Below are 27,778 nucleotides of genomic sequence, written 5' to 3' on the forward strand. Positions count from 1 at the left end.
ATGTTGTGTCGCCAATAACTAAAAAATAAATATTAAAAAATTCTCTCTCTCTCTCTCTCTCTCTCTCTCTCTCTCTCTCTCTCTCTCTCTCTCTTTAAAAATAAATAAATAAATAAAATAATATGGGAACTGAGTTGGAGGACAGTGGGGGCTCACATCTCTGGATGAATAGGGCTGGGGTACAGGAGGTGAACATGGTTTGGGCAGATACTAAAAAAAATGGGGATAGGAGGGAGTAAATCCTATCAACAATTTCTCCCTCAGTTTGGACTCTGACCAGAAGGACCAACTAATAGAAGTCATTGAGAAGCTTCTGGCTGACAAGACCACGGTGAGTGTAATGGGCACATGGGGGGAGTGGAGAAAATGTTGGAGCAGGTACTGCCCCAGGGTCCTTTGTCCTTCCTGTTCACTTTCTCTTGCCTTTGTTCCCCAGCTGGTGGCAGGCAGCGTGGTGATGGCTTTCGAGGAGGTATGTCCAGAGCGCATTGACCTGATTCACAAAAACTACCGGAAACTCTGTAATTTGCTCATTGACGTGGAGGAATGGGGCCAGGTGGTCATCATCAGCATGCTCACCCGCTATGCCCGCACACAGTTCCTGAGTCCCACCCAGAACGTGAGTAGGCCAGGATCCCAGCCAACCCTGACTTAGGGCAGAGCTAGTAGGTGAATCACCTAAGGAAGGTGCCCACAGGTGCTACTGTCGCCCCCTCCAGGAATCCCTGCTAGAGGAGAACCCTGAGAAAGCCTTCTATGGCTCGGAGGAAGACGAGGCCAAGGGCACTGGGTCTGAGGAGGCGACTGCCACTCCACTACCTGCTCGAAAGCCCTATGTCATGGATCCTGATCACCGGCTTCTGCTACGCAACACCAAGCCACTGCTGCAGAGCCGCAGTGCTGCGGTGGTGATGGCGGTGGCACAGCTCTACTTCCACCTGGCACCCAAGGCAGAGGTGGGCGTCATTGCCAAGGCACTAGTGCGCCTGTTGCGAAGCCACAGGTTGGTGACACCCCACAGCGCCTCCTGACTCCCATACCCTTGCTGTTCTGTAGTCCTGGTGGTATTTCACCCTACTGCACCCTCCTCAACCCTCCTCACCATTCCCACACTGCCCTGCATCCTGCCCTTCTCTTACTGGCTCTCTCCTCCCAACTATTTGACCCACGTGTCTTTCTCCCTACTTACTGCCCCTTGCCTCATCTGAGGGGCCCTGGTACCTCTCACCTGTCCTCTCTGCAGCGAGGTGCAGTACGTAGTACTCCAGAATGTGGCCACCATGTCCATCAAGCGCCGGGTGAGCATGCAAGCCGAGCTGACTCTGCCTGGAAGGCTCCTGTGGGCTCTGGAGGCACTATTGCTGGCATAGGGCAAGATGGGGGATTGTTCTTGCTGTGCAAAGTGTGGGAAAGGGAAGATCCCCAAATGCAGGCTAGGAACAAGGCCTGGATCATGAGGGACCACTGAGTGGGGATGCCCAGTGAAAAAAGAACAAGTCAGATCTGAGATGGGGAGGTGAAGACTTGGGAAGGGGAGGGCAGTGGTGAAGCTGGAAGGGTAGTAGGCTCAGTGTCAGGAGGGGAGGGAGGCTCTGGAAGAGTCAGGCCTGGGGATGGACTGAAACTCCCTGGGGATGCTCTCTTGTACCAGGGTATGTTTGAGCCTTACCTGAAGAGCTTCTACATCAGGTCCACTGATCCCACCCAGATTAAGATCCTAAAGGTGAGTGATGGGCCAAGTGCAGTTGGCCTCTCCAGACCCTCCCTATTCCCTCTTCATTCCCACATACTCATTCAAACAGCTGACAGTGGCCACCTTGGTGGTGACCTGTTTCTGGGGCTAAGTCTAGGGCTTCCTATACTGCAGCTGTTTGCTCTGAGAGCCAAAGAGAAGGGGACTGCCCTTTCCCTACTATGCACAAGTTACTCTTCACATAAGAAGTAACTTGATTTTAATAACAACCCTATAAAGTATACATAACCTCCATTTTATAAAAACATAAACTCTGGGAAATGTAGTAACTGCCCCAAGGTCACAAAATTCTCCTGACTCCATACTTTTTCCACAGCAATTTTTTGTGTCCCCCCATGTAGATGGAGCAAGCTAATCAGGGACCCTCCACTAGGACCCTCTGCTAGTGGATGGGTAGGGTCTCTGTCTACTGTGTCTGTTTGGAAAGAGGAGGAGACATTAAGTAGCTAATCATGAGACACATGGAAAAATCTGTTCCTGAAAGATAGTAAAGTGAGAAGAGAGTAGAAAATTATAAAATGTGAAGAAGGACTTTTTCTAGTTGTATTAAGGAAGTTTCCTTGAGAAGTTGAGACTTGAGCTGAGGCTTGAGAAATGAACATGGCTACCTAGGTAAATGCAGAAAAGAACTGTTCCACACAAATGGAAGAGCATATACAAAGACCCTGAGGTAGAGAAGGGCATATAACTGGAGCATAGAGGACAAGTGGGAGAATAGTGGAAAAGGTGAGTCAGTAACAGTCAGATCCTTCAGGGACTTACAGAACTTAGTTTCTATCCTAATAGCAAAAGGAAGCTTTAAGTTTTCAAAGGAGGTAAGAGGTAACATGCTTATACTATAAATATACTCTGTCAGAGAATCCATTTAAGAGGCAAACTGGACCTCTTGCATTTTGGACAAGTTTTGTCATCTTTCAGTTTTCTCATTTACCTAAGCACGATGCAATTCCTGAGAATTGTTTTCTGGTTTGTGAGGTGTGTTTGAAATGAAAACATGGAAACCCCACTGGCCACCCTGCCCACTTTCTGCTCCTCTACCCCTTCCTGCAGCTAGAAGTGTTGACTAACCTGGCCAATGAAACCAACATTCCTACCGTCCTACGGGAATTTCAGGTATGGTTCAGAGAGCAACTCCTATTCAGAGGGTCCCAGGAGGAGGTATCCTTTAATTCTTGCGCTCAGTGACAGTTGCCCCAGTTATGCTTTTCCTATGAGCCCAAAGCTGGAAAAAGTGTTATCTTGTGTCCCCATTCCAATGCCTTCTGCTGACTTTGGGCTAAGGAAGGACTAGATGGGTGTAGGGTTGGGACATCTCTCCCAAGATTAGTCTTTGGCATGATAAGCCATAAAATGAAAGATCAAAATCACCCTAAATTTGCAGAGTCATGAAGGTGCTACCTATGAGATGTTTCTCTCTCACAATGTCCCACAGACTTACATTCGCAGCATGGACAAAGACTTTGTGGCAGCCACCATCCAGGCCATTGGGCGCTGTGCAACTAACATAGGCCGAGTTCGTGACACCTGCCTCAATGGTCTAGTGCAGCTTCTATCCAACCGTGATGGTCAGTGTTTGCCTGTCTAAGTGTCCAACTTTGATTATCAGTGTATGCCTGCATGTCTGACTCTGACTAATGAGTATTCTCTATCTATCTAGGCACAATGTGTGTTCATTGGTCTGTCTGGCTCAGTTAGTGTCTGAGTATTCCTATATTTCTGAAAAGTATGGAGGTTGAGGACAAAAGCCAGTGCCATGAAGGCATTGCAGATGTGTCCACCTAGGTGTGGCCATATGATTATCCCTGGGCCCACATACTCATTCTCCTTCCCTAGAGCTTGTGGTCGCAGAGTCAGTGGTGGTCATTAAAAAGCTGCTTCAGATGCAGCCAGCACAGCATGGAGAGATCATCAAACACCTGGCAAAGCTCACAGACAACATCCAGGTGAGGGAGTAATCCTACGTTTCCCAATCCACCCCAATGTTGTCCCTATGATTTTAAGACCTTATAACTAAATACTCTAGCCCTATCAAAACTCAACTCTGCAAACTTCCACATTGGCTCTAAAAGATCTTCAGGTAGAAGAAAGAGGCTGGATCATGTGATCCTTACCCTGTTGCCTAAGATTTGCCTCCCATTGAGGATCCCTCACTGAGCTCCATAGCCTTTACCACTACTCTCATTTTCTCTCTAAATCTTTGGCCAGGAATGGCTGACTGACAAATTCTGTGTTTCTCTATGTCACTGCTGAGTTGAAAAATCCAAACATGACATTCCTGAAGAATAACATAGCAATAGAGCGATGAGGGACAATGAATCCCAAAAGTCAGTCTTTTAAACCATGACTAACTTTTGGGTCTGAGGCTCTGCCCATTCTAATGAAACCCTAGGGAAGAGGGAAAGTGCTGTCCAGAAAATGCTTACCTCTAACCTCTCTTCCACCTGCCCCACTCCCACTTTCAGAGAACCCAGATGACTATATAGGCCAGCACAAACAAGAGGGATGCCATTTCCTTAGCAGTCCCTATTGCCACTTTTATCCCAGTTCTAACTCCTCTCCTATGCCTACAGGTGCCCATGGCACGAGCCAGCATACTGTGGCTCATCGGAGAGTACTGTGAGCATGTCCCCAGGATGGCACCTGATGTTCTGAGAAAAATGGCCAAGTCATTCACAGCAGAGGAGGACATTGTTAAGCTACAAGTCATCAACCTGGCAGCCAAGCTTTACCTGACCAACTCTAAGCAGGTTAAAGACTCATACACACTCCTCCTATATTCTAGTCCTCAGAAACTGCCTTAGGCAGTGTTCTTTTGGCATACTTCAGGCAGACTTGAACTACAGTCTCTATTTGGGGAAAGGTGAATCAAGGGAGGTGGCTAGTCTTCCTAAATAACTAATGCTACTCCAGTATCCATAACTATTCTGGGGAATCAGGAGCCTGGTAGGGCTAGTGTTCACTGTGGAGAGGCTATCCTGTGAGACTGTGATTCATGTCTGCCAATAGAAGTGTCTCTATCTGCCACCTTTGGAACCCTGGGCTGTGAAGAACCTCAGTTGATTGGAACTAATGGAAGGGGCCAGCAGTGACAGGCACTGATGGGGGATACATCCTTGGAAGTACAGGCTTTGCTTCTTCCCAAAGCTTGATGATACATGGCCAACCTGTGATAGGGAAAAGAGAGTAAGTCACTGCTCAGGCTTGGGTGGTACTAGTGATTAACCTCATTCTCAAGGTGAAGGATTCTGAGGGCTACCATAGCCAAGGATGAGGTTTGACTAAAATGGAATATCAGGTGTCAAAAGATTCATGGGTGTCTAGCATTCCCTGAGATGGCTCCAGAGGGTTCTAAGAATAAAGTGTCATGGATAGAACTTTTTCAAGGTATTGGAGACACCAAACACCAGGAAAGTTCCTACCTTCACTATCCCATTCAGTTCATCAAGACAGGAATTGGCAAACTACTGCCCAATGGACCATGTCTTGTCTGCTGCCTGTTTTTGTAAATAAAATTTTGTTTTTGGAACACAGCCATGTTTGTTCAATATGTTTTGTCAATGGCTGTTTTTATGCTACAGTGGCAAAGTTGATGAGTTGAAACTGTAGGCCCCCAAAGCCTATAATAGTTACTTTCTGGTCCTTTATAGAGAAAGTTTGTCAATCTTTGAAGCAAAATGTTTGGGTGAATGGGATCTACAGCAGGGCCATTCCCTGGAGACCGTAGCGTCCTAGCCAGGCCTGAAGGTGGCTTCTTGTCATTCTGTGGGAATCTTTGGATGGTTGCACTTGGCTTCTTCACTAGCTCCTCTGATTCATGGTGACTATCATGAGACCAGGGACTCAAGTGAGGTACATAGAGTCCCCAAGTGTTGGGGTTCTTGTCAGAAGTCCAAAGGATAACATCTACACGGTTGTTGCTGCCATATGGAAGCAACAAAGTACTACGTCTTGGTATTGTATGGAAGTAAATTAGAGAGAGAGAAGTTAGAGGGAGCACCCTGGGGAAGTATTCCATCAAATGTTTGTGTTCTTTCTTTGTTCAGATGAGAGGAAGGAGCAGGTTGAAGGAACATTTGAAATGATGAAACTGGGCTGGGATGTGGAGTGTAGCTCAGTGATAGAACATGTTTACATGCATAAGGCCCTGGTACACCCAGGAAAGGGTGGGGAGCTGCCCAGGTAGTAGGGGTGGAGGGAGTCTGACATGCCTAGGACTAAACCGCAGTCCTGAGACCCAGGGACTAATCTATGGAGAGGTTGGCATGTTTTCATAAGCCTGGTCCTGCCCAATGTTGGATGGTGGCACTTGATTTCTGGAGTCACTATTCTGATTCATGGTGACTAGCATGAGCCCCAGCCTCAAGCTGAGGTAGGAAGAACCACCAAGTCCTGGGACTCTTAAAAAGTTGTCACTATCAACTACATGTGCATTTGTTTGTTCGTTAATTTAACACACATTTCCTGAGTGCCTGCTATTTACCCAGCACTTAGCTATGTTCTGGGGATTTGAGAATGTATACATGTTTACTAGCATCTAAATGCTCATAATTAAGTAAGAGAAACAGCATAAAAATAAACATTTTAAATACAAAGTAGTAAGAATTACAGTCAGGGTTAATGCAGAGAGCTGTGGATATATACAGCTAAACCCCTCTCCTAGGCAAGATATGAAGGATCCCATCCCCCACCAGGACACCCAGTATGTGCTGTTCAGGCAAATGACTCTGACCCCAAACTGTCCTTCTCCCTTCTTTCTTCCCAGCCTGTTCTGAAAGTGGTGGAGAACAGGGAATCTTTGCATACTAGGAGGCAGGTAGCTTGGGTATACACATGGCCATCCTTGCAATACAGCAATGATCCTTCCCTCATCTTGGTACCATAAATAACAATCTGCCTCTGCTGCAAGGCCAGAGCAATCCGAGTCATTCCTCCCTCCTTACTGATTCTGCTGCATGCCAGGTCCAGATCAGGCTGAGACCAAGAGGATTACCAAGATGGTGACTGTGTCCTATGATTCATTATAGATAATCAGATTCTGTTACACACAGGCTCAATAGATAAAAGTGACAGAGGGTTTGATGGACTGGTAAAGAAAGTGGTTATTCAGCCACCTGGTTATAGCATGTGGGATAACTGCCTGGAATGCTTTTGGCGGGTGCTTTTATGTCAAGTGAGTTGTTCATTTGTAAATTGTCCAATATTTTGGGACTGGGATTGTGGCTCAGTAGTAGAGCGCTTGCCTGATATGTGTAAGGCACTAGGTTCAATTCTCAGCACCACATTAGCAACAACTAAAAAAATTTTTTTTAATAATTTAAAAAATTGTCTAATATTTTAATCTTTTCATTTCTGTTTTCTTCCAGTACTTTCATGTTTAGAAAGTTTTATTAATATTTATTTTTTAGTCTTGAGTGGACACAATATCTTTATTTTACTTTTATATGGTGCTGAGGATCGAACCCAGTGCCTCATGCATGCTAGGGGAGTGCTCTATCTCTGAGCCACAACCCCAGCCCTAGAAAGTTTTTAATATTCACATATCAGTTATATTTTTCATTTACAATTTCCTCCAAACTTTTTCTGGTTTCATATTTTTAAATCCATTATATCAGTTTTCTACTGTTTCAGACAAGACAGAGTTATTTTCTCTCAGTTTCTAAACATCAGGGTCCATGAATGATTTTGTTAGGTCTTATGCAAGGCTACCATAGAGCTACATCCATATAGAATGTGTTTTTACTTAAAGGTTCTGGAGGGAAGGATTCACTTTTAAGCTCATATGGTAGCCAGTTTTGTTCCTCAAGGTTATAGGGCTGAGGCCCTGGCTTCTTGCTGGCAGTTAGCTGGAGAACACCCTTAGCTTCTGGAGGCTGCTATCAACTGCTTCCACATAGGCCTCCCAGTGTGACACTTTTTTCTTAAAAACCAGAACCTGGCTGCAAGCAAGACAGAGTCTTCTATCCCTGTCACCTTTGCTGCATTCTATTGATCAGAAGCAAGTTCCAGGTCTTGCCTACACTAAGGTGAAGTAATTACACAAAGGTGCAAATACTGGTAAACAGGGACTGGTAGGAAAGACCACAAAGTCTGTGTGCCATACCCATATAGAATGTATTTTTGTGTAGTTTGTGAATTGAGGATGTGTTTTAATTATTTTTATTTTAATTTTGAATTGTTTTCGGTTCTAGGGATTGAACCCAAAGGTACTTTATCAGTGAGCTACACATTTTTGTTTTTCATTTTGAGACAGGGTCTTGCTAAGTTGCTAAGGGTCTCAAGGAGTTGCTGAGGCTGGCCTTGAACCTGTGATCCTCTTGCCTGAGCCTTTATTTATTTATTTATTTATTTATTTATTTTTAATACTGAGAATTGAACCCAGAGCACTTTACCACTGAGCCAAATACCCAGCCCTGTTTTCATTTTTTAATTTTTATGTTGAGACAGGATCTCACTAAGTTGCTTAGGGCCTTGTTAAGTTGTTGAGGCTGATTTTGAACTTGCAATCTTCCTGCCTTGGTCACCTGAACCACTGGGATTATAGGCATACACCATCATGCTTGGCTATTTTAGTATTTTTTTAGAAAACATTTATTTTTTTTAGCTGTAGACAATACCCTTATTTATTTATTTTTATGTGGTGCTGAGGATTGAACCCAGGGCCTTGCATGTGCTAGGCAAGTGTTTTAGTATTTTTTATATGGTCAGTTTTCACAGAATAATAAGTAGTTGCAAGGTGTATGTTAACATAGGTTATTGAAAGGAAGTCAGTATTCTCCACTTCCATGGCAACTTGGGTCCATTGGTCAGTGGAAGACTTTTCTGTTCTTAAAGTATATCTCCTAGGCTCTCTTGAGCAGCCTTGTAATTCCCATACATCCTGGTGAGCTGAGGTGGGTGTCCTAATGGTGCAGACTGGATACCATAATCCCTGGAGAATAGGTTGTTAGGATGCAGAAGGGTAATGAATTGTAATCAGCAGATCCTACAGTGAGAAGGTGGACCAGCCCCTTCTTATGTGGGTTGTTGACATACAGTTAAGGCTGTGGACAGATGAATCCAAATCCCAAAACAATTCTTTCTAGAATGAGGCAAGGAATGAAGAGGATTTATGATAAGTCAGCTGGAAAGTGTGTGAAAGAGGATACCATCCTAAACTAAAAATAGGATCGACAGCATCTTGATAATGGACTACACAGATAAGGACATCTGCTATCCTTGGTTGGTCAGATAATGTCTGGCAAAAGGAGGGGCAGTCTATAATGAAATCCATTATGATATTGCCCTATTTTCATGTTTTAAGATCTATTGCATTAGGGGAGAGAATGAGGTTAGAGATATTTATTTGTGACTAGAACTGTATTGCAGGCGCTCTTATGCTGGAAGGGACTGAGCTGAACATCAGGCCATCAAAGTCCCTGTAGGCTCTGAGGTAGATTGGAGTGGAGTTACAGTGGTTCCCTAAAGTGATGTGGGGGGAATTCTGCCACATCAGCTGCTCTCATTCTGGGTTAGCATCTAGGGGGCTCTGCCCCTCACGGACATCTGCCTGATAGCTCTTCTAGATTAGCTAGGTCAGCTGTATCCAAGTAAGGATGTGACAGTATGTCATCATAAATCTTAGGAAGACCTGAGTCAGTTCCAGGTATCATCCTGCTGGTCCCCACTGCGTCCAGGAACTTTGGCTATTGACTCCTTGGTGTTTTTGATCTTGGTCACAGGAGATGGAGATATGGAGACCTAGGTCAGGGAAGCCCCCTTACGTCAACATATAAGTAGAGGGGGAAGTAGGGCTCCAGAGGGACAGGTTTGAATGCAGAGCTGATGGATTTCTCAACCTGGGAGGTCACTTAATGATTTTACTTCTTCTCTATAAAATAAGGCAGAAGGGCTGTAGAGACTATATGAGATAGTTGGAGCACATAGTACAGTGCCTAGTACCAGAAAGAACTCCATAAATGATGACCACTGGGCTGGGGACGTGGCTCAAGCGGTAGCACGCTCGCCTGGCATGCGTGCGGCCCAGGTTCGATCCTCAGCACCACATACAAACAAAGATGTTGTGTCCGCCGAGAACTAAAAAATAAATATTAAAAATTCTCTCTCTCTCTCTCTCTCTCTCTCTTTAAAAAAAAAAAAAATGATGACCACCACCACTCTCATTGTGATAAGTAAAGCAGGTTAGATTAAGCCAAGACCAGGGCGGAAATTGAGACTTTAGGTCCTTGGATATAATAATAGCTGCCTTCACTGCACACTATGAATTCCATGTGATCTCAGCAAACTCATAAGCAACTGCTGTTTGCTCTGATCTTATGACAGCCTTCCAGGAAAAGATTGGTGCCTCCAGGACCCCTAGGCTACACTGAAACTTTTATGTGGTTTGACAGGGCAGGTACGCAGCGCCTGCCAAAGTGATCTCCATTTATGTCCCCCTCTTTGTGTTGTTTACTTTTTCCATGGCTGGTGGAGCCTGGAAACCATGAGGTCTAGCAGAATGTTCCAGGCTTCCACTCACCCTGCTTCTCCAGAGTGGAGATTGAAGTGGAGGGGACCATAAACCTGAGGAAGAATGGAGTCTGGGGCCAAGAAACAATAGAGTCTAAAAGAGAAACCTCGCCAAGGTAGTTGTCATAGTTGGGAGCAAGAGTCAGAGCCAGAGAGATTAAATGAAACTGAAATGTGAACCCTGCGGCCATGACAGATGGGGAGGAAAAGTTGGATGTGGGCAGGCGGTTGTAATTGAGGAGAGAAACTCTGCTTGGAGATGTCAACTGAAAGAAGCTGAATCAGAGCCTCCTGTGCTCCGATCCTTTCTGTTTGCTGCTGAGCCACCTCATCTTCTTCCTCCAGACCAAGCTGCTGACCCAATATGTGCTGAGTCTGGCCAAATATGACCAGAACTACGACATCCGAGACCGAGCACGCTTCACCCGGCAGCTCATCGTCCCTTCAGAGCAGGGTGGGGCCCTCAGCCGCCATGCCAAGAAGCTCTTCCTGGCACCCAAGCCAGCCCCAGTCTTGGAGTCATCCTTCAAAGGTAAAAGCAGAAATCAAGAGAAACTTCCCCAGGGGAAAGCTGGAATTGGCCAGGTCCCCAGCCCCAGCCCTTCCCTGAGGTCCCAGCCTTAGGATTCTATGGGCAGAATTTCAGGGAAATGCCAGTCCTGGCCCTGGATTACCTCTTTTACCCACTCACAACCACCAGATATATCATCTCACCTGAGTGTATGCCCTCAGGATGGGGTTCTGAATCCTCTCTTACTCTCAGGCTCCCTTTCTGCCTTTCTTGAGTATGCTGAAGGCTTGAGAATCTATATTCAGAAGCTAAATACCAAAGACACAGGAAGGCAGGAAGAAAAACAGCATATGAGAGAGGTGTATATTTATAAGGGGTTCTGAGATGTAGTTGCCAGAACTGTACATAATCATTCGAGATCAGCCCAGATCACTGGCCCCAGGCCTTCAGCTTGACCTCTGTTCATGGGTTTGGTCTGGGAAGGGTCCTCCAGCTGCCTCTCAGGCACTGAATTCAAGAGGGCAGTAGTCCCTTTCTGCCCCAACACTTGGCTCATACATAGGTCTCTGGGTTGCCTTCCTACACCAGCTGCCCTACCTCTGACTCAAACTCCTTTCCACTCCCATTCTGGCTGCTCAGCTCTCCCCACTGTGTCCAGAGCTAAACCAGACATGCCTCCTCCCCCTTGGTCCAGCCTGACCAGCCTCTTATTCACAGCTGTCAGACAGTTTATCCCACTTTGGCCTCCTTCCAAAGCCTGGCTTTGCCCTGAAAGTGAAGCCATACTCTCCCTTCTGCTTCCTCACAGAGAAGATCCAAACAGGCCAGCAGCATCACTGGGCCCAGAGTTTCCTTCTGCCTGCTTCTGCAGGTCCACCTATAGCAATCCTCAGTCTCTGGACTGGCCTGGCTGGCAGCTTTTTCTTCCAGCATGTGGGCCTGAAGGTGCAGTTAGAGTGCTGAAGCCATTAGAGGACACATCCATTTCCTTCTCCTAAAGAGCTAGGGAGCCCTGACTAGAATCACCACGTAGCCCCAGTAGAAGACAACTCCTAAGTCATTCCTAGTTGCCACTTCTGATTTCTAAATTTGTCTCCAGACCGGGACCACTTCCAACTGGGCTCACTATCCCACCTGCTCAATGCCAAGGCCACAGGATACCAAGAGCTTCCAGACTGGCCAGAGGAAGCCCCCGACCCGTCTGTGCGCAATGTGGAGGTCAGCGAGGTCGAAGGTGGAATTGTATATGTGTGTATATGTGAGGGAGAAAAAGAGAGAAAGAGATGGATGTAGGGGAGGCAGGCAGCAGGGAGTACTGACAGTGTTGGCCCAGTCTTCCTGATACCATCCCTATACACAGGAAGAAGACCTCTTCCTTATTGAGACCCACGTGGGCCTGTTGGGCGAATACACCGAGGTCCCCTCTGTGTGCTGTGTACTCTCCTCTGTGCCCCATACTGTACTCCCTATCCTTATGTGCTATACCCCCAGCCTTCTCTACACTGTTTCTTCCTTGGTTGAGCAGTATCCCTCTGTGGTTTGTGCCCCTCTTCCCCATTACTCCCTTTTGGGGACAGGATCAGCCAGGGCCCCCAAAAGAGGTATGGTGAAGGGTCAAAAGAACCTGTACTTTCCCCCCCTCTGACAATGAGGAAATGACCCTCCATCCCACCCCCCATCTCCAGGTACCTGAATGGACCAAGTGCTCAAACCGGGAGAAAAGGAAGGAGAAGGAAAAGCCCTTCTACTCAGACTCTGAGGGGGAATCTGGCCCCACAGAGTCTGCAGACAGTGGTGAGGAGACAGGCAGAGCTGGAGTCCTCTGTGCTTCTGCCCACATACATGCCTGTGTGTCCAAGGGAACTCTGTGTGTGCATTTGTATGGTCAGTGACCTAGGGGTGTATACCTACTTGTGTACCTAAGGGATTCATTTTCATATATATATGTGCTTATGAATAGCAGCATCTATTCATATGTGTCTACCTTTGCCCTTGTCAATTCCAATTGGCATCTGGGGCTGGGAGCAGGTCAGAGGGTTTTAAGGCTTCAGAGCTGAGTCTAAAGCTGGGAACGTGGGCACCTGCTTTGGACCTAGGGAGGCCTGCATATGAAGGAGAGAGACCTAATACCATTTCTCCACAGAGCCTGAATCTGAGAGTGAATCGGACAGTAAGAGCAGCAGTGAGAGTGGCTCTGGGGAGTCTAGCAGTGAGTCTGACAATGAAGACCAGGATGAGGATGAGGACAAAGGGAGAGGCAGTGAGAGGTAAGAGGAGAATGAGTCAGATGGCTAGTGAGGTTCACAGGTTTCCCCTGGATATAAAAAGCTTATGCTTAGCTTTAGTCAGCCTCCTATGAGGTCCTGAGCTCCTCATGAGTGCTGGGGGCCAGCAGACCACCCATGGGTCAGCTCACATGCTGGTTGCTTTGGTCAGCTGCAGAAAGCCTCTGAGACCTCATGGAAATGGTAAGAAGCAATCAGAGCCTTAACTGGTAAGGGTGGTTTAAAACTCTTATGGGGGCCAGACATAGGAGCCCAAGTATGGGTTCTACTGGCCCAGATTCCCCAGCTCCCTGCCATTTTTCAGGACTTCTTCTGGTCTTCTATGAGGCAAGAAGGGGGTATCCAGGCTGGCCTGAGCCCTGTTTTCCCCCTCTCTCCTCCAGTGAACAGAGTGAGGAGGAAGGTGAGAAGAAGAAGAGAAAGAAGAGGAAGAAGTTGCCAGAGGGACATGGAGAAGACTCCTCCTCAGATGAGGGCAGTGATTCCAGCAGTAGCTCCTCAGAGTCCGAGGTGACTTCAGAGTCTGAGGAGGAGCAAGATGAACCTGCCTCCTGGAAGAGGAAAACAGTGAGGGCCTTACCAATGTTCTCCCTGCCCTCTGAACCAGACCCTAACATCTCCTGTTATCTGAAACAGGCCATGCTCTTTCACTCAACCCATTACAGACCAGGTGCTTCCTTTCCTCACACCCACAATCTATTTTTCTCTTTTAGCCTCCCAGCAGCAAAAGTGCCCCAGCAGCCAAGGAGATCTCCTTGCTTGATCTAGAAGACTGTGAGTTTGGGTGTTGGAAGTCACATCAGGGAGGAGGTCAAGGGATTCAGAGCCACTTAAGCTCTGAATCAGGTTCCTAAGGTCTGGGGTTGGGGTATAGGGTGGGCATTTTCCTCTAGGCTGTCATGTGTATCACTGTTCATGGTGCCAAATGGTTGCTTCTTGCATTCTGGGCTCCCCATTCAACCCAAGCTAGCTTTGCCTCTGCCTCATCATAATCTTATGTCCTCCCACAGTCACCCCTCCCAGCATCCAGCCTGTGTCTCCTCCCACGGTTGTGTCCACTAGTCTGGCTGCTGACCTGGAGGGCCTGACACTCACAGACTCCTCTCTGGTACCTTCGGTGAGTAGGACTGGAGAGGGACTGAGCTGAGGGAAGGGACCCATCTCCATGATGCATCCTGTGGTGTGAATTTGTATGTGAGAGGAGATATGATAGAGGGGATAGCTTTGACTCCCAGTTGCAGGATGGCCCTTGGTAGGGGCAAGGCTGGGACAGACTCTTTTCTTCCTCCTCCACCACTCTAGCTGCTGAGTCCAGTGCCGGGTGTTGGCAGACAGGAGCTGCTGCACAGAGTAGCTGGCGAGGGGCTGGCTGTGGACTATGCCTTCAGCCGCCAACCTTTCTCTGGGGATCCCCACATGGTGTCTGTGCACATCTACTTCTCCAACAGCTCTGAGACTCCCATCAAGGGCCTACATGTGGGCACCCCCAAACTGCCTGCTGGCATCAGCATCCAAGAATTTCCAGAAATTGGTACAGAAGGGCTTTGCAGAGGGAGGAGGAGGAGGCTTCTGGGAAGAGACAATCTTTTTGTGGTTGATAATTTTTGAGACAAGCAAGGGGCCTGGCTATGGGGACACAGTGATTGTATCTAACATGACCCATAACGTGGTGGATGAGATAGATTAGGAAACAAGCAAGTTTGTATAAGGGCAGGAAGTACTTGCAGCAGAAGATTTAAGCCTTGGTTGCTTTATAACTGAATTAAATGGGCTTAAGTTAGGTGAGGGAAGACATTTAGATACAAGGAGGAAACTAGAGATGATCTGCAGGGACCCAGAAATCTAGGATTCCATAGAGAACTGGTCGGCTTTGACTGGGAGGGGAGAATGGGGCTTGACTGGGCTCCAAGCCTATCAGGTGATGGTGTCTCCGCTCCCCCTTTCCCTTCCTCACATCACTCAGAGTCGCTGGCACCTGGAGAATCTGCCACTGCTATAATGGGCATTAATTTCTGTGACTCAACCCAGGCAGCCAACTTCCAGCTGTGGTATGTGTCCAACTCATATAGGGGTGGAAGGGTGGGCTGGAAAGAAGCAACATCAAAGTGAATCAGAGATGGAGGTGAGGGTAGGTGGGGCTACATCAGGATTGGGTGGGTCTGGCAGCCATCTGAAGCCCTCAGTGAGGTCTGACCTCTCTCTTCTGTTGCCTTCACATCCTGCCTCTGAGGGAGTGGGGGTGGATGGGTGAGGGGGAGAGATGCTAACCTCACTTCTTCTCTCTTTCCACTCTTCCCAGCACCCAAACCCGACAGTTCTACGTCTCCATTCAGCCACCTGTTGGGGAGCTGATGGCCCCTGTATTCATGAGTGAGAATGAATTCAAGAAGGAGCAGGGTAAGCAAGCACTCCCTGGGAGTGGGTAAAGAGGAGCTCAGCACCACCCACTACTGTTAAGTTCCACAGTTCAGATGTGTGGGGAAAATCTCAGCTCCCTCAAACAGAGACCCTATAATTTGTGCCTCTAGAAAAGCCTTTACAGATACTGAGGCATTCTGGTGAGGCTTTGGAAAGACTCAGTCAGGCAGAAACATTAGGACACCTCATTCCAGGTGGGGAAACAGCACATGCAGAACTATGGTGTTGAGTGTTGGGGGCAGATTGGTTTGGGGCATAGGAGTCCCTGGCATAGAGGATTAGTAAAAACAAAGCTAAAAAGCAATATGTGTTTGGTTTCTAATTTTTAGGAATTTTGAATGCCATGCTAAAGGATTGCAGTTCTAGAATTTTGGAGTTGAAAGCAGTCCTAGAGAGATATGACTGCAGACTTTATTTTCCTAGTAGTAGAGAAGTCACTGAAGGAAGGTGCAGATTCAATCCTTGGCTTTAAAAGAGAAATCTGACAGTACTAGCAGCTAGGATTGGAAGGGCCTGTAGAGAAGAAAAAAAAAAAAAAGAGGCAGCCCAGCACAAATGAGGGAAATAAGGGGCCTCATGAGCCCTAGCTATTATTTCTGAACTTCTATTCTCTTGGTGTACAATCTTGGGCTAAATTCTGTACCTATACAGTTATTGCAGTAGATCAGATGAGAGATGGTGAGGCAAGGGTCAGAGCTATGGCAAAGAGAAAGAAGGCCTGAGGGTGAATGTTGAGATTGGGAAGAGAGAAGCCATGGGTAGCTGCCCTGAGAGGGAGGAGAGGTGATATATTAGCATATTCTAGAATTTCTGGCTTGGATAGTAGGAAGATAAGTAATGCCCTTCATCTAGAACAGGGTTTGGTGAATTTTTTCTGTAATGGATCATAAAGTAACTGTTTCAGGCTTTCAGGGTTATGTGGTCTCTGTTTCAGTTATTCAGCTTTGCTGTTGTAACACACAAGTAGCCATAGACAAGATATAAATGAATGATTGTGGCAGTGTTCCAATAACATCTCACTTACAGATACTGAAATTTCAAGTTTATTTAATTTTCATATGTCACAAAATACTAATATTCTTTTGACTTTTTCTCCCAATATTTCAAAAACATAGACACCATTGTGGGCCTTATAGGTGGTGGCTGATTTGGCCTATAGGCTATAGTTTGACCAAAGTCTGATCTAGAAGAAAGAACAGATTGAGTAAGGCAAGAGGAAAGATCATGGTTAGTTTTGTGAAAGCTAATTTTGAAGTGCATGTGGGAAGTTGAAGAGGAGTCAGTATGCCACTGAACATTGGGGTCTGTGTCCAGGACACACTTAAATCCTAGAGTCATGAGCATAGAGGCCACAATGGAAGCTGTGAGTATGGATGAGATCACCCTGGCAGAGAGAGTTGGGGAGGGGTGATAAGAAGCCAAGGATAGAACCTTGAGGAGAATCTTTATTCTACAGATAAAAGGGAGGTGAATATGGGGGCTGGGATTGTGGCTCAGTGGTGGAGCATTCGCCTAGCATGAATGAGGCACTGGGTTTGATCCTCAGCACCACATAAATGTAAGGTGAAGATATTTTGTCCACTTAAACCTAAAAAATAAATAAATAAATATTTTTAAAAAATGACAGTGTGTACTCAGAACTTTTTTTAAAAAAAGGAGGTGAATAGGAAGAAGAGCAGAGGGAGGTAAGGGGGAGAATTAGGAGACATGATAAGACAGCAGTGTGCTTTGGGCTGGTCTACAGGCCATGATGACCAAAAACCTGCAGATCCAGCATCTAGAAGACCACTGTCATCCTCACAGAGAGCAAGTCACTACTAAAGGAATCCAGAAGCTAGTTGTAGTGAGTAGGAGGGAGACCAAGGCCTTGAGGTAATGAAGTCCTTTTTGGAAGAGTTTGGTCATGAATAAGGAAGAAGACAAGAAATTGGCATGATGAAGGTATTCTCTTCCAGAATAGTTTTTTAGAAATGGAGAGACTTGAACATGGACAAACTGAGGTACCATGGCAAGATATTAATAGCTAAGAATGGAAGGGGTGGAAGAAACAGGAGGGGCATGTCAGTTGTCTGAAGGAGAAGGATAATGGGATAGGGGAGAAACTGAAGAGCAGGCCTGTGGTGTGCAGGAAGGCAGAGAAAGGTGTTCATAGTTGACCAAGAGCTTGTGAGTGAAGAGAGAGGTCACCCTGTAGAGTAAGAGGTTCTGGGGATGCTGTAAGGGTCTGGGGGTTTCAGGAACTGCTTTGGTAGAGGTTCAATTAAGGCACAATCTATGAGGCTTATATATGACTCCTGGACTCTGGTCAGGAGCCTAGCAACCACTGTCATCTCTTTGTGAGGGCTTAACTTCCAGGAGCTGGAAGAAGTTGACTGGATTGGAGAGTCACATCGGAAAGACCAAAAAGCGTGGGATCCATGGTGGGAGAAACTTGTAGAACTGTCTGGCCCCCAGGTTTAGTGGCCACTCCCAAGGGACTTGAAGCCCAGATGTCTGACAGCAGGAGGCACCAACAGTCTTTAGTCAGCACCATAGATAAAGCCCTGAGTGGAGGCAGGAAGGCTAGGCCAGACACCAAGGGCCCAAAGTCAAAGAGGGAGATGCTGAACTTCCCTTAGCATGAGCCCCACCCAGCCTAGAAGAACTGAATAAGAATAATCAGCAAACAGGTGCGAGTGCCAGCATCAGTGCCCACTACAACTTCTGTCATTATCATGACCTCTACCCCTAGGAAAGCTGACTGGCATGAATGAGATCACAGAGAAACTCACGCTGCCAGATGCCTGTCGAAGTGACCACATAGTGGTACAGAAAGTGACTGCCACTGCCAACCTGGGTCGTGTTCCTTGCGGGACATCTGATGAGTATAGGTACTGGTAAAGGGGAAGTAAAGGGTTCTTGTGGGGTATGACTTAAAGGAGGGATCCCAAGCCCTAGAGGTAAGACCTTTCCAAATACAGTCACAATTAGCAGCTCTTCCCCAACCCCTTTCTCTATTCCTATCTCAGGTTTGCAGGGAGGACACTGACCAGTGGGAGCCTGGTTCTGCTGACTCTGGATGCCCGGCCAACTGGAACTGCCCAGCTGATTGTCAACAGTGAGAAGATGGTGATTGGTACCATGCTGGTGAAGGATGTTATTCAAGCTCTTACCCAGTAACTCCCAAATGCTGTGATGCTGAGACCTCTTTGGTCCTCACATACCCTTCTTCCATGACATCTAAGATATTAGTCCCTTTCTTTCTCTTTCTTTGTGTCCTATCATCTTCCTCATGCCAGATAGCATCTGGAATGGGGTCTTCTCTCCCTCAGTAGTCTTTACTATGCCTTCCCCAAAACCCTTCCTCATGGGTTCCTCAGTGACCTGTGTAGAGGGAGACAGTATCTGCTGTCTTCAGCCCTTCTAGCTTTCTGTAGCTATTTGTGTAGTAAAATCTCAATAAAATATCTTCTCCCTAGATATTGATTTACCTTTCCTTCTAAGAGTGGCTGGCCCTTGTGACCTTGTAAGGGAGGCTATGGTTGGATCCTCAAGGTGACCTTCTCTAGGTTAGGAGGGTATAGGCATCTTTGTGGAAGGACATCTGGGTAGAGATGAGGAAGCCAAACCAGAATTACTCTTTGGTCCTTCAGTGCAGAAGCAAGTCGTCTTCAATGTTTGTCATGTCCCTTGGTTTCCTTCTCGGACCCTTGGGTAGAAAGGACTCATAATATGGGAAATTCCTTAAACAAAAGTATGCAGCTCAAAATATGTCAAATTGCATCTGGATACAGAACCTGGAAGCCCCACCTGACTAGAGAGATGACTGAACTGGCCATCTTAGAAGGGAAAGAAAAGAAGATATAGAACCATGCTTCTCAAACTGCCTTGCATTCATCACTTGGGGGTCCTACTAACAAGCAGATTCTGATCAGTAGTTCATGGGTGGGGCCTAAGATTCTGCATTTCTAACAAAGTACCAGCTGCCAATGCTGCTGTTCCATGGTCACAATTGAGTAGTAATAATTAGAGCCTCCACACCTGTGACAAACCTGGTGGCCCTCCCTGACACCTTTCCTGTTGAGAAGAGGTTGAGTAAACAATGTAAGAGGCATTCCATTACCATGTGTTCTGCCCCACCAAAAGAAAACAAACAAGAAAAAAAAGAAAAAAGGTCTATTATCAAATAAGTTTAGAATGAAACATTAATTTAAATAAAATGAATTTAAGTGAATATTTCCATGCACCTTCTCTGAGCCTTTACTATGCTAATGTGCATATGACCACCCCTCTCCCCAAAGTGGGGCTACAGTTTGCAGTGTACCTAAGCCTGGCTTTGACTTTGGAATATTTTTTCAATAGAACATTTTGGTTGACTGAGTTATAAGGAACACATTCCAGTAACAGCTGGAGATGTGGTGCCTCAGCTTCTAATCCTCCATGACCAAGGCTCTAGATCCTTGGCCATGCCCTCCCATATCCCTGTCATGTAAGCATCCCTGAGTCTGTCTGTTCAGGGATAAGCCATGGTGAAACAGATGTGAGCCTCCTCTTAAGAAGAGAGAAAAAAAGCAGTGTCAGGGAATAGCTATGCCTCTGACTCTGGGGAATTGATGGGCATAGTGGCACCAGAGTGCAGCTGGAGCTACTGCTTTCCTGAGAGCTTTGGGGCCCCACAGTCTCCCAAAGATCACTATTTTTGTAACTGAAGGTTCTGAGATGGGATTTGAATGGTGGACACTTTTTCACTTTTGCCTCTGAATTGGCACTAAGATGGTAGAGGAGATTTTTTTAAAGAAATGTGAACAAGGACCATTAGAGAATTCCTTATAGGCCTTTATTGTACACTCACCTTCAATTGTGATCTGTGGTAGCCAGTCTCCAAGATGGCCCCAGTGATTCTTGCTTCCTGGTATTGTACTTTTATGTCATTCCCTCCCACATTTTTATCAGAGTTGGTGTGTGCACACAACAGAATACAAGTAATGGTATATCATTTCTAAGATTAGTTTATAAAAGGCATTGTGCCTTCATCTCAGTCTCACACCCTCTTCTCTCTGTGATCATTTGCTCTGGAGAAAGTCAACTGCCATGTCGTAGGCAGCCCAACAGAGAAGTCCAAGACAAGGAACTGAGGCCTTTGCCAGCACCCACTTGAATGAACTTGGAAGCAGATCTTCCAATCCTAGGTAAAGCTGAAAATGCCTGTAGTTCTAGCTAACATGAGAGATCCTGAGCCAGAACCACCTAGCTTAGCCATTGTTAGATTCCTGACTCTCAGAAATGGTGAAATAATAAATTTTTATTGTTTTAAGCTGCTTAGTCTCCAAACTGGGTATAATGTGTAATGAAGCAGCAATAAATAACTAATATAATCCAGCCTTCAAACCACCTCCAAGGATGTTGGAAAAGTTCTCAGAAGGAGCTTGAGACTGCAGTCTGCAGAGCAAGTGCTTCCACTGTCAGTGTCTGAGTGGTGTGCTGGAGCTGGTTCATCTCGGCTCATGAGGCGAACAGTTATTACAGTTTTCAAGAATTTGTGAGCCAGATGACGTCACACTGGCAATTTGAAATCAGCCATGGTGAGAGTGTTTACATCAGGGAAAGAGTCAAATATTACAAACCAGTCCTCCTTCCCCCAGCCAATTATCATTTACCAGCATTTTATTGCCCTGGATGACTCCTACTCCTTGTAGCTTTGAAAAGTTATATTTTAAGTTTAAAGAATAAAATAACCACCTTTATACTGATCACCCAATTTAAGACTGAAGCACTTATCAATCCAGTCAATACCCCCATCTCTCCACCCCACCCCCCACCATTTCATAAGCTCTTCCTTTCCCACCTGAACTAAATTATCATTCTGCATTTTCTGTTATCAATGCCATGAATTTATGAATGTGTTCATATATATATACACATATATGAATGTGTTCATGTATATATATATATATATACTCACATATATATACACATACATACATACTTTGTTATAGTAGTGTACTGCATGTTTTAAATTTTTATATAAATAGCATCTTAAAATATGTATTTCCTGAATCTTTGCTTTTTTCACCCAATATCAAGACATGCTGATGTGATTAGCTTTATTTCTTTTATATATATGTGTGTGTGTATAATTTCATTGTATGATTATACCACCATTTATTGATCCACTCTCCTGTTGGTGGATATTTAAGTCTGTTAATTTGTTTTGTTTTTGCAACTATAACAAAATAGCTATGAGCATTTTTACTCATGCCTCTTTAAACATGTATGAAAGCTTCTTTCATGTATTTTCCTAGAAGTAGAATTGGTGGGTCACAGAGTAATACACTTTTTTAACTTAACTAGATAATGTCAAATTGCTCACCAGACTACTGTTTCAAGAATGTTTATTGAAGTTTTAATCATAATAGTCTCCAAACTGAAAACAATTCAAATTCCAAGGAGAATGGAGAAATAAATAATTTCCATACAACAGAATACCACTTAGCAACATGGATGGATCCTACAGATATATTGAATGAAGTTCATAATAGGTAAACAAGTCTGTGATGAGGCTCCCCTGCCTGAGCCTCCTGTGCTCAGTTACCTCAAGTAATGAGGAGGGGCATGATAAAGCCCCAGAGGGTTGGTGATGGCCGGGTGGAAAAAGTCTAGTTCTTGATGTAAATGGTAGATACCTGGGTGTAGATGTAGATAAGAAGTCACTGAAATTTACATTTAAGACTCTCTACTATATGAGTATGGTATAAAAAGTGTGAAAAATAAAACCCCAATGAATATGGCTGAACCAGTTTCTACATTCACTAACAGTGATCCTGCTATTTAGGATAGTGAGACCTTTTCATTTCACCCACTTGAGCTACATGAAATCACATCCAATTATGGTTTCATTTGCATATCCCTGGTTATTAGTGAGGTTGGGCATCTGTTGACAGATTATTTTCACTATCAATTGCCTGTTCTCGTATTTATTCATCTTTCTATAGAATTGTAATTTTTTCTGCATTTATCATAAAAGTTCTTAGGTAGCTGAAAAACTAGACATTTGCAAATATCTTCTAGTCTATGACTTGCCTTTTCAAGTTTTAAATATTATCTCTCAATAAACTAAACATTTAAATTCCATTGTGGTCAAATTTATCATGTTCCTTTACATCTTCTTCTTGTAATTTCTAATTTACAATATTTATTCATAGGCTAAAGTAATAAAAATGTTCTTTTATTCTTCGAAAAAAATTCCAAGCAAACTTTTCACAGTTATATCTTTAACACCCTTTAAATTTACATTTGTGTATGATGAAAAGTGGGGTTGACCCACTGTCTTTTATTTCACTTAAAAGGACATAGGAGAATAAAAAGAGCATAGTTTCTTTTGGCAAAACCTGAGCAGAGATCATGTGTCTACTTTCCCTTGTGGTCTTGAGTTCCTAAGTGAATCCCCCTTCTTACCTTTTGCAACCAGAAATCACTTTCTCCCGGCAGTCTCCATTCTTCTTCCAGCTCTCTGCTGTGGAAGAAATGAACACCTGAGCATATAAGACTAAAGGTCAGGGCCTGGGGATAAAGCTAAGTGGCAAAGTGCTTGTCTAGCATTTGTGAGGTCCTGGGTTCTATTCAAACAAAAACACAAATACACACACACACACACACACACACAGAGAGAGAGAGAGAGAGAGAGAGAGAGAGAGAGAGAGAGAGAGAGAGAGAGAGAGAAACTACTGTCCCCCTACAACATGTATTTAAAATTTAATCTGGCCATAGGTATAACTGGGCTCAAAGGATGTTTGTTGACTGGGAGAATGGATAATGCTGAATATTCCTGCCAGTGATCAGCTGTGCGGATTTGACCAAGTCATTTAATAGCTCTACCCTTGCTGCTTTCCCCATTCAGCCCTGTGGATAGTGGACACCTAGTCAGAGGGATAATCTTTCCTGTATGACCTATAAGCCTAACTAGGTGAGTGCAGGAAGTAAGGATTCATTCAAACCTGAGGCTATGACTATATTTGAACCTGGTCACCTCTTCCCTCACTATCTGCAGTGAGCTCTGAGGTCATTCACAGGGGGTGCAAACATAAAAGTGCTGGAAGTTTTGTTCTCATCAGCCTATGGAACCAGGACACTGCCTGGGTTTGGATGGGTGCTGTGCCACAGTTGGCTGGAGGGGTGGGGCGGTCCTTGGACAAGATACTTTTAATTTCTTTGAGCTTCAGTTTCCTCGTTTGCAAAATGAGTTAACATAGGTAAAGCACTTTGAGCTGTGTTTAGCAATAATGAGTGCTTAGGGAAGGTGATCTATTGTTACTTGCAACAGAAAGTTTAGGAAGAGGAATTTTAAGCAGCAGAAATTCCTGTTCCAAGTCACCTGAAAAATGCCTTTACTTTTTAATGAGAGCTCTGAAATGTGAAAGAGCTCTCAGACACCCATTCCTTTGGGCCCTCTTCCGGGTTTCACATTCTTTTTTTTTTTTAATTTTTTTTTATTGGTTGTTCACAACATTACAAAGCTCTTGACATATCATATTTCATACATTAGATTGAAGTGGGTTATGAACTCCCAATTTTACCCCAAATGCAGATTGCAGAATCACGTCGGTTATACATCCACAATTTTACATAATGCCCAATTGGTAATTGTTGTATTCTGCTACCTTTCCTATCCCCTACTATCCCCCCTCCCCTCTTCTCTCTCTACCCCATCTACTGTAATTCATTTCTCTCCTTGTTTATTTTCCCATTCCCCTCACAACCTCTTATATGTAATTTTGTATAGCAATGAGGGTCTCCCTTCATTTCCATGCAATTTCCCTTTTCTCTCCCTTTCCCTCCCATCTCATGACTCTGTTAAATGTTAGTCTTTTCTTCCTGCTCTTCCTCCTTGCTCTGTTCATAGTTGCTCTCATTATATCAAAGAAGACATTTGGTATTTGTTTTTTAGGGATTGGCTAGCTTCACTAAGCATAATCTGCTCTAGTGCCATCCATTTCCCTGCAAATTCTATGATTTTGTCATTTTTTATTGCTGCATAGTACTCCATTGCAGGTTTCACATTCTTATCTAACTCAACTTTGGAGTCATGTAGGAGGATGTAAGGGATTACAAATTGAAAGCCAGTAAAGTGCACCGGACCCTTAGATTTAAAGTTTGCATTAAGATAAAAGAATACATATTTTCATTTTTTTTGAAAGATGAGCTGAGGTGGGATCTCATTCCTTATGTTGCCTAGCAGCCAACAGCTCTTTTAGATATGCCTTGGACCTTCAGCGCTCTCACCCTCTTTGGGCTGCTGTGCTCTAGTGGCATCTCCCTGAGAAGACAAGTAAAATAGAAGGTATTTTAAACAGCTGTCCTATGCTGCTGGCTCACCAAGATGAGACCTAGGGGTGGGCTGCTCCCTGAGAAAAAGGCCCCAGGAAGGGCATCCCAGTGAAGCTGCTCCTGCTTTGTCCCTGCTAGTCACCATCCTTTCTTTCAAAACCTCAACAAAACAAGGAAACTCCTGTATGAGGACCTGTAGGGGGATGGAGACTGACTCCTACTCCTCGTGTCATCCTCCTCATCTTCTCTCCCGTTGACTAAGGCCATAGACTTGCTTTCCTTCCATCACCCTGGACAGAAAACTACAATTACCTGTTTCCCTCCCGTTGGCCATTAGCACCAGGCCAGAGTCACAAACCTCTTAAAAAGATGGCAACCCCATCTTGCTCAAGTGCCAGGAGAAGCCTTGAATGTTGTAAATGCTTAAAAATAATATGATGAGAGAGCATGTAAAACAGTAATGCTCAATAAACTTTTGTCCCTTACCCCCACCCCCGCACTCCTTTGTTTCTTTCCTTTTCCCGTCCAACTTCTAAAATCTCCAGCCAGTCAGGCCTTAAAAGACAACTGACAACTCTCAACCCGTTTACAACTCTTTACTAACTTCCAGCTATCCGCAGAATAAAGATCCTTCACAAACTGAAACCAGGCTTCCCTCCTGCGCTCCAAGCACGCGTTATCCCTGGTTTGTTAGAGTAGCTCAGTTCAGTCCTCGCTCTCCGCCTTCTCTCGATCTCTCCGCCTGGAATGCCACCTCCGCCTTGGCGCTTGACTCGGGCTTCCGGTCCGCTCCTGCCCCCGCTGCCCCAGGCTTGTCCTCACCAACAGCGAGTCCCACAGCAATTCCCTTCACCCCTTGGCTTCCACCCTGTCCCTTCTCTGTAAAGCTTCCTATCGCAGCCTTGTGGGAGCGTTGGAAGCGATTTCCTTAGAGAACTATAGTCCAAAGAGGATCACTGGTGTCTTTGGAACTTTCCGGAATCCCCAGACGCCCAGCGCTCCTCTACCCAGAGCACGGAGCGATTGGGCTTAAGTGAGCGCGCCTCCTGGAGCTCGGGGGCTAAGGTTCTGACAGCGGTGGCGGCTCTCTGCAAGGCTGACTCTCGCCCTGAAGCAGTCACTGGAAGAGGAGGGGCGTGGACACGGTCCTGACAAAGCACATCACCGCTGAGTCGCAAGGGTTTGTAGATCGCGCCCTGTTTCACGATTTACAAACTGAGGCCCAGAGGAGATGGTGACTTGGCCAGGGTCACTAGGTGAGTGGCGTGCTCAGGCGTGAACCTTTGGCTTTCCAGAGGTGCTGCGGCCAGCAGTGAATGCGGCTCTATAGCCCGCCTCCGTCTCGGCGCCGGCTCGGGTGGGCGGCGGAGCCGGGTCTCGCCTGCTAGAGGGAGCCGCAGGGCAGGGCGGGGGCCGGGGCCGGGGCTGGGGCCCGGGCGGGGCCGACACAGGTGCTCCGCATCCGGCCGGGGGGCGGCTCCGTAGAGCTTTATAAGCCACCGGGTGCGGAGCTGCGCGCGGCTCGCTGCAAAAATAGTGCCCACGTGTGTGCGCGTCCCTCGCCCACCCGCCAGCCGGCCGGCCCGTCCGCCAGTCCCGCAGGGCCGCGCCGGCCCCATGGCGTTCCCTTTGGTAAGAGCCGCTGCCAAGCCGGGGCGGGGCCCGGTCCAGCGCAGCAGCTAACGGTCCGCGCGCAGCATCGCCAGCCCCGGCGCCCCTCCCCCGCTCCGCGTCCCGGGCTGGCGCGAGTCACATGCGGCGGGCGTGGGGCCGCGTGGAGGGGCGTGCAGCGAGGGGGCAGGGATCCTCCCGTGACTCAGGGCCTTCGGGCTTAAAGGCGCAGCGACTCTTGGGGGCTGTCGCCTGGGCTTGTGAGCTACGCTGCTGGTGGCTTCGAGCGAGCATAGGTCCTGACCAGAGCAGACTGACGGAAGGAAGCCCCGGCGCCCAGAATACTTGCTTCTTTCGCAGCCGTCGCACGTGAGGCCTGAGCCAGCCAGCGCTAGCAGCCCGCGACCCCTCTCCTCTGCTGTGAGCCTCCTGTGCTCCGTCTAGGGTGCGGGGACCCCGGGAGGGCGGGTTTGCGGGGGTGAAGAGTCTCACGTGGAGAACGCCGCGACGGCGCGGGCGCGGCCCCTTTAAGGCGGAGGGATCAGGCCCTCGTGCCAGGCGCGCGCTTTCCTGGCCCGGGGGTCACGTGGCTTCACACGTTCGATAAGCTCCCAGAGGAGTCTTGGAGAGCGCGCGGGTAGGGTCCCGCACGTGCGACTCAACTTTGAGCCGGGAGGCCTGCAAGTCTGGCCAACTCGAGGTGGGTCTTGGGGGCGTGTACGGGTAGGGACCTCTGCGGCCCAGAGACGCAGGTTCCCCACCCTACCCCGCCCGTGTCCTGGGAGATGTGTGCATATGGTTTGGCTGGCGACGTTTTCCTCAGCCGGGACAAGGCCAGGTGCCTGAGCCCCGAGGTAGGGGAGACTGATGCTGCCTCCAGCCCTGGCTGCAGGCTTGGGAAGCAGTGGTGGGCGCTGAGGGTGGGTCTGACCGGTTGCTTCAGCTAAGGGAGATGCAAGATGGAAGGGCTGCGCCGGCCTGGGGACATGGGGTTAGGGGGTGCAGACCAGGAAGAGGTCTTTGCCGTTGGTGTCTTATTAGTTGTCCTTGTCTAGGTTTTTTCTTCTCGATCAAGTTGATCATGACTTTGTGCTTCTTGTCTAAAGGACCCTTCGAGACCACAATCCCCGGAAGTGGCCAGAACTGCCAAAGAATGCTAAGAGCTCGCGGGCAACCTGGCTTGGGGATGTGCAGCCTCATGTGCGTGGTGTTTTCGCGATGGCATTTTGCTCCTTGCAGGCTGTACTCCTGTTCACGGGGCTCTCAAGCAAGGTTCTGCCTGTAGAAGACGTGCAGGAAACCCCGAGTTCCCCAGAGCAGCCTACTGCCTGTGTCAGGCCTCAAGGATGGCTGTGCCCTCCCCGCCGAGGCCTTGGCTGGCTCTGATGAACT

At 46.7% G+C, this 27,778-nt stretch overlaps 2 protein-coding genes across 15 annotated transcripts in view; both read left to right on the top strand.

Annotated features, from left to right (window-relative positions):
* Positions 1–18,929, top strand: part of Ap3b2 (adaptor related protein complex 3 subunit beta 2) — a 34,996-nt gene extending 16,067 nt beyond the window's left edge. Inside the window, exons 6-26 of one of the 2 annotated variants that reach the window (XM_005320185.5) lie at positions 265–331; positions 437–619; positions 720–1,003; positions 1,244–1,298; positions 1,652–1,723; positions 2,804–2,866; positions 3,186–3,318; positions 3,587–3,696; positions 4,324–4,500; positions 10,604–10,790; positions 11,869–11,987; positions 12,455–12,563; positions 12,913–13,036; positions 13,438–13,621; positions 13,768–13,828; positions 14,065–14,171; positions 14,357–14,585; positions 15,018–15,102; positions 15,354–15,451; positions 18,204–18,342; positions 18,481–18,929. In XM_005320185.5, the coding sequence (XP_005320242.2) occupies positions 265–331; positions 437–619; positions 720–1,003; positions 1,244–1,298; positions 1,652–1,723; positions 2,804–2,866; positions 3,186–3,318; positions 3,587–3,696; positions 4,324–4,500; positions 10,604–10,790; positions 11,869–11,987; positions 12,455–12,563; positions 12,913–13,036; positions 13,438–13,621; positions 13,768–13,828; positions 14,065–14,171; positions 14,357–14,585; positions 15,018–15,102; positions 15,354–15,451; positions 18,204–18,342; positions 18,481–18,631 (2,737 nt within the window). In that variant the 3' untranslated portion in view covers positions 18,632–18,929. Of the gene's footprint in view, positions 1–264; positions 332–436; positions 620–719; positions 1,004–1,243; positions 1,299–1,651; positions 1,724–2,803; positions 2,867–3,185; positions 3,319–3,586; positions 3,697–4,323; positions 4,501–10,603; positions 10,791–11,868; positions 11,988–12,454; positions 12,564–12,912; positions 13,037–13,437; positions 13,622–13,767; positions 13,829–14,064; positions 14,172–14,356; positions 14,586–15,017; positions 15,103–15,353; positions 15,452–17,216; positions 18,343–18,480 lie in introns of those variants that run through there. The other variant, XM_040274693.2, reaches the window with a different exon arrangement.
* Positions 18,930–25,539: 6,610 nt separating this feature from the next.
* The window catches only part of Cpeb1 (cytoplasmic polyadenylation element binding protein 1), a 78,921-nt gene continuing 76,682 nt past the window's right edge, over positions 25,540–27,778 (top strand). For 2 of the 13 annotated variants that reach the window (XM_078051116.1, XM_078051117.1), the window contains exon 1: positions 25,540–26,031. In XM_078051116.1, the coding sequence (XP_077907242.1) occupies positions 26,007–26,031 (25 nt within the window). In that variant the 5' untranslated portion in view covers positions 25,540–26,006. Of the gene's footprint in view, positions 26,032–26,288; positions 26,408–26,519; positions 26,807–26,959; positions 27,087–27,778 lie in introns of those variants that run through there. The other 11 variants (XM_040274697.2, XM_040274698.2, XM_040274699.2 and 8 more) reach the window with 8 other exon arrangements.

This window comes from Ictidomys tridecemlineatus, chromosome 5 (assembly GCF_052094955.1).
Source record: "Ictidomys tridecemlineatus isolate mIctTri1 chromosome 5, mIctTri1.hap1, whole genome shotgun sequence".
In the NCBI taxonomy this organism is placed as follows: Eukaryota; Metazoa; Chordata; class Mammalia; order Rodentia; family Sciuridae; genus Ictidomys; species Ictidomys tridecemlineatus.